This window comes from Sinocyclocheilus anshuiensis, unplaced genomic scaffold, assembly GCF_001515605.1.
Source record: "Sinocyclocheilus anshuiensis isolate Anshui unplaced genomic scaffold, SAMN03320099.WGS_v1.1 scaffold579, whole genome shotgun sequence".
In the NCBI taxonomy this organism is placed as follows: domain Eukaryota; kingdom Metazoa; phylum Chordata; class Actinopteri; order Cypriniformes; family Cyprinidae; genus Sinocyclocheilus; species Sinocyclocheilus anshuiensis.
In genome coordinates this window covers 2510471-2517154 of record NW_015551075.1, presented here as the reverse complement: position 1 = coordinate 2517154, position 6684 = coordinate 2510471, and the positions used below count along the sequence as shown (strand labels likewise).

General features: G+C 36.0%; 1 protein-coding gene across 1 annotated transcript in view; it reads right to left on the bottom strand.

Annotated features, from left to right (window-relative positions):
• The window catches only part of LOC107662325 (ubiquitin-associated protein 1-like), an 18173-nt gene that overhangs the window by 6604 nt on the left and 4885 nt on the right, over nucleotides 1-6684 (bottom strand). The window contains exon 2 of the mRNA XM_016452311.1: nucleotides 1553-1750. Within this exon, the coding sequence (XP_016307797.1) occupies nucleotides 1553-1750 (198 nt within the window). The remainder of the gene's footprint in view (nucleotides 1-1552; nucleotides 1751-6684) is intronic.

Below are 6684 nucleotides of genomic sequence, written 5' to 3'. Positions count from 1 at the left end.
GCTCACTCTAGGCCGCCGTGTGTGACGCTGTGTTTAGCGAAATTACTTTGTTTGGCCTTCCAAAAATGGACATGACTAGAAATCAGTGGTTAAGTTGTATTTACAACACTGTTCCAGAACAGTTCAACCCAAATATTCAGACGTAGAAATACTCTACCAGGATTTCCTGATCCTGGTAGAGTAGACTACAATGCCGGCTGTTCTGACTCACAGACTGTAAGTACGTTTTTTATATTTAAAGAGTTTTTATATTTTATATATTTAAAGAGAGTTTTTTGGGCAGTGTAGAGTAGGGCTTGTTGTTGTCATTTCTCCGATCACAAATGCAGACATGGTTTTATGTTTACGCGGCGCGGCGCGATGCAACGCAACGCATAAAAAGACAGTATAAGTCATTATAATCCATAATTATGTCCCCACTGGATGCAACGAATGCCTCGTTTATAATGGGTTTTCATGTTTTTGAATCATCGCTCCGGCCGGACAGGGCATCATCACAATATGGTAAGGGGCGTAACATTTCCGTCACACACTTGAGGTATTCGGCCAATCACAACGCACTGGATAGCTGGCCAATCAGAGCACACCTCGCTTTTTCAGACCGATGAGCTTTGTAAAAATCGACGCGTTTCAGAAAGGCGGGGCATAGAGGAGAAACAATAATGTACAGTATGTGGAAAATAATGTGTTTTTTTAACCTTAAACCGCATAAACACATTTCTTTACACCAGATACACAAAATAATGTTCTTTTTAGCAGCATCATATGACCCCTTTAAGTTCAATTGCTACCTTAAATTTGTAAGCATAATCAACTTGGTTGTATAAGTCATTTAAACTGAAACTATGTTAAACTGACTTTAAAAAGTAGAATTGAATGTTATATAACTAACATAACTCACATAACTAATTTGATGAGTTAAATGAACGAAAAACAAGTTGCCATGACTTACTGATTATAACATTTTTATACAGCGTACTGAACTTAGAGAAAAAAATATTAGTCTCTATAAAAGCTGCAGATATGAGTAACACAAAAATCTTTGCTTTAGTATTTGAAATAGGCCTACTTTTTTTTTTTTTAAAGTCATCCAAACTATGAAATAACACAAATGAAAGTATGACAATTATTTATATATTATTTAGCTTCATATAATATTATTTATTATATAAATTGTTAATAAATATGAATAAATGCTATATTATTACATTACATTAATCTATGATTTATATTTAATTTCAGATTTCAATTAACAATTTAATTTTTTATTTCAGTGAATTTAAAATAGTTTTATAAAGCATTTCAAACCTAGTCTAAATGTTTTTATTATTATTATTATGAGAAACATGAAATTGTGGTCAGTGTTCATAGTGCATGTTCATAAGCACACTGACAACTGAACTATACTGGTAACCCAGCATGCACTTTGATTGACCTTCCCCTGTGATACACCAAGGACGGTGCAGAGAATCTCAGCATTACATCTCGACCCACGAATGAATCCCATCTCTTATTTCAGACTGAATCCCTGTAACAGATCTCCCTCACTGACCTGCTCTGGACTCTGCTGGCCAGTTTTCTGGAGGGCGATGATGGCTGTACGGAGAGGGTAGCCCCGCTCGGTCACGGCCGCCAGCAGCTCCCTCTCCTCTGGGCTGAGAGCGGAGAGCAGCTCGACCGAAGAGTCCAGGACGGCAGCGTGGGAATTGAGTGGCCGTGATGGGGCCAGGGGGAAGAATGAACCCTGGGCCTGGAAAAAACAACAACAGTGCCTCATGGTCACAGTACCCTTGAGAGATGAGGGCAGGAAACACAATACTGAGAAAATCTAGAATGATAAACACAATTGTTGGTGCAAGGTTTGATTCACACTTTAAAACAATGTTTTAAAAATGTTCTGAAAACATTTGCATCAATTCTTTTGTTAGACGCATTTATCTAAAGTGATTTACAGTGTATTCAAGATGTCCATTTTATCAGTACGTGTATTTCTTGGGAATCGAACCTATGACCTTGGTGTTATTAAAGGCACAATATGTAAGTTTTTTTATTAAAATATCCAAAAACCACTAGAACAGTGTTATATATTTTGCTGACTTGTGTACTTACATTATCCCAAATGTTTCGAAGAATGTTTAAATCCAGAGAAATAAGCAATTTTAACTAGTGACAAGGACTGTGTCCATAGTGTCATTGTGTCGCCTGCCAATGACGTCATAACCCCTCGATTTCTGGTTTTGTTTTGTAGAAAACATGGAAACACCAAAGACGCTTTAATATGTTGTGCGTTTTAATAGACCGGTGACGACCGCACAGAGTAGCATTATAACAGAACTCTCAAATGTACCCTGCTTCATTCTATTACGTTAATAAATCATTAGCTCATCCATGAACATGATTTCTGCCCGAGTCCCGTCAGATTGCGTCGGCTGTGGGGATGAAGACGACAACTCCCATGATTCCACACTCAGTCACGGCATCATCAAACTACGCCTTTGTCTCTGTTTATTTTGAATACTCGCCCTCCAGCGGCGAAAATGACATATTGTGCCTTTTAATGCCATTTTCTACCAGCTGAGCTACAGAAAGATAAACAAAAAAATAAATTAAAATATATCCACAAGAAACTATCACCGAGGTCCACGTGCCTTAAGGTTCACCCAAAAATGAAAATTCTGTCATCATTTAGCTACTGACTTCCATAGTACTTTTTCCATACTATGGAAGTCAATGGCTACCGTCAGCTGTTTGGTCACCAACATTCTTCAAAGTATCTTCTTTTGTGCTCAACAGAATAAAGAAACCAATACAGGTTTGGAACAACTTGAGAGTGAGTAAATGATGACAGGATTTTCATGCATAAAAATATTATGCATATTATCAAAGACTATAGAATACCCAAGACGAGTCACTCATATAGTTTTAAATGGGGAAAAATGCAACGCTCAACATTGCCGCTTTATTGAACGAAGACCCGCCTTCTAAGTAAAAGAGCCAATCGCTAATCGGTAAAGTCAGCACGTCACTACAGCTGCCGTTAAAAGAAATATGAAATTTAATCTTAAGCTTGGCCAACAGTTTTGGAGAATTTGATGTTTCCCCATTCAAAGAGATAGGAGCTGCACTTGCATGCCTGAGAGGCGTTTCAAAGATGGCCGCCGAGTGACATGACTTGCCTTAAAGGGACTTTGATATTATTTAGCAAACCTGTAACCACCTAAGTTTTAGATAAAATGACAATTTTAAGCAATTTTAGGTAATTTACCATAGAAATACTGTATGCTGTATTTAACCTGTTATAGTGCCACCTATTGCCCAATCTGCATAAATGTTTGCATGATTCTTCAGAATCACGTTGCACAGTTTTGAGATTTTGTTTAGGAATTATAGGCTTTTGGGTTAATTTAAGTCATGCCCATATTTTAAATGACCCTGTTATAAGCCATTCAAATACAAAAGTTCACAAAGTGTTTCAGAACTTGAGTCTCCAATGAAGCCTGGAAGAAATATCCAAACATGGAATAAAACAACAGCAAAGGTCTTTTCCCGTTCATGTCTTAAAAAACACTGTAACTGTAAATGAAAAAACCGTCAAGATCAAGATCAACTACAAGCCCCCTGCCATATTCAGTGCACCGTGGCCGCGCAGCCTAGCAGGAGATGATGTCAGGAGCATTAATAACGTGTTGGATTAGACTGTCAACAAAAGCGTAACCTTGAATCGAAGCTTTGCCGTGAAAGACATTTCCCAAGCACTTCCACTCACTAATCCAGACGAATTTGTTGCAGCTTGGGAAGATTCCAGGAAAAGACTTAGCACTCGCTATTATTAGCTAGTTCAACTTCTGAGACATTACAGAAATGTGCACCAAAAAAAAAAAAAAAGAGAGAAGTACTTCGGAGAAGTCATTCATGTGTAATATCTGAATTAATTGAATGGGACACTCAGACAGTCGTTTCATAAGGAACAACAAAATACTGTGCAGTCACAGTGAGACATATTAGCACAGGATTTACAATGAATGCTTCTGGAACGTTTTGAGAAATTACTAAATGCTTCTGGACCTGATGTCTCTTGCTCAAGTGATTAAAATGCCTTTCTAGACTTATTGGAGGCATGTCAGTTATAGCCATTTATAGCAGGGCCAACAGTTGCCTTCTAAGGACAGCTGTTATTGTGAGCTTCAGTGAATTGGCAACTGTGAAAAGGTCTTCTTCAGAGACATACAAAATATTTTGTAAATAGATTAAAGAAATAAGTTGTCTGTGCTGGGCTGTCTGTATCTATAATCCCAAAGAGTACAAACTGTAATTTCAGGTACATCAAAACTTACCCAAACATGTCCAGTAAAGGGGAGTGTCTTTATTTAAAGTGTTTATTGTTTCAGAGCCACTAATGACCCGCCATTTGCAGTAAATTTGAACCACGACTTTAGGCATCTAGATCAGGGGTGGCCAACATCGATTCTGGAGAGTTTTGTTCCAACCTTGATAAAAACTCACCTTCCTGCTGCTTTTAGTAACCCCTAGACCTTGATTAGCTTGTTCAGGTGTGTTTGATTAGGGTTGGAGCTGATGTCTGCAGGACTGTGGCCCCCCAGGACTGAAGTTGGCCACCCCTGATCTAGATGAACCATGTTTCTGTTTTCTTTTCATTGCACTTTGTACAGGATGTGCGCATATGTTTTGGTCATTAGTAGATGAGTGTGCACAAAATCACTATACTTTCAGTCCCATTGCTTGAATTCAAAAGGATAACATTTGAATAGTATCCCCTTTTTCCCCCTGACAACATTAACGACAGATATCACTGAAACAGCAGACCTGAAAAGTCACACTTGGTATCTGTGGCACTTCTACGCATTGTAAAAATAAACAAAACTGCATTCTGGTTTGTTGACATGTTTTTGGAGGCTCTGGATCATGTTTGGTTTAATGTCACATTTACCTTTGCAAGGCAAAATTATGTTGAGCGAAATGCAGGCGTCTCAAAAGGAACAAGCACAAACAGGAATTTCCCTACATAGATTTTGAATCACGCAAACAGGGCTTGACGCGTACCTTTTTCCCAAGGAGCACATTAAAAAAATTTAGGGGAGCAATGCAAATTTTTCGAATTATGTGTTTTAGCTTAATAAGGGGATATAAGGAGACATTTACAAACACAATTATTTAATTTATCAGAATACAGAAAGTAGGTTTTTAAATAATTTTGCTTCAGACTCTATTTAATACACTGTAAAAAATGACCTGAGTCCTAATAACTAATTCAGTGTTAGTCTAGTAAATGTATCTAGTTTTAATAATATTTTCCTGGGAAAAAGTACAACGTTAAGTTTTTTTTTTGTTTGTTTTTTCACATTTAAAAATGTATGAATGTTATTGCAACTTGGTTGAATATTTTGTTATCTAATGCATTTATTATAAGATAGCACAAGCAGAGTTTTCATGTAAAATATTTAATGAAGACAAGTTTGCTGAGTTTTAAATTATAGAAAAAAAAATAGATGTACTGTTCAAAATCAAGACAAAAAGTGTTGACACTTTGTAGTTGTCAAACGTTAGTGGAACACATCCATATTTAATGTGACGAACACCTGTGGTTTCTGCTAGGGCACCTGTGTGAACTTGAGGGGAACTGACTTCATGCATCCACATTACACACACACACAAAAAAATAATATATATATATATATATATATATATATATAAAGTAAACAAGTGTTTCAAGATTAGAGTGAACGAAAGAACATTAGGTAACACTTTACAATAAGGACCCATTAGTTAACTTTAGTTAAAACAGGTTAACATTGACAATGTGCAAATAGCTAATTGTTGCCGTGTAGTTAATATTATTTGTCAACGTTGATTAATAAAAATACAACTGTTAGTTCATGTTAGCTCCATTAAATATTAGCAGACACAACTTTTGATTTTATAATGTATTATTAAAAGTTGAAATGAACATGAACTAAGATTAATAAACGCAGTCATTGTTATTTCATGTTAACTAATGTAGTTAACTAATGTCAATGGAACCTGTTAAGTATTACCGAACAATAATAACGAATCAGTCAATATATAAGTAGGCCATGTTTTAGGTTAGATTAAAATCAAATAAAATAAACAGCTTATTAAGTCTTTAAGTATTAATTATTTGGTGCTATGGTGAAGACTAAAGTGAATATAAATATCTAAATGACTGTTTGAAACAGAAAGTAGTGCCGCTGCTTTGTTTACAGGGTTACCGGGGTCCCGCCTTCTCATCTGTGCTATTTAAATTAAATCGTCACCTTTTTAAAGTTCAATAATCATATGAGGCTGTATCGCTGTTTTCCCATAAATAAATTGAAGAAATTAATACATTTGTTATAGGCTACCGTGTAAGTTAGGATGTTTAATAAATTTTATTCGCACTCATTCTCCTAAATACATTTTCCAGTTCGCACACGGGAAATTTCTGGCAACCACAGCTGCCAGTATTTTACCGTAAATGTCACAGATTTTTTTTTTTACAGTGTAGGCTATTTATGTAATTATTTATAGTCCTATTAAATTGTATGTACATGTGACCGTATCAAATTTTCACAATAGTCGTTGAAGCTTTTATCATATGGTTTTATCACAATATATAATTTATTAAGTAAAAAAAAAAAAGTGTTGTACTCCTAACAGGTTAAATAA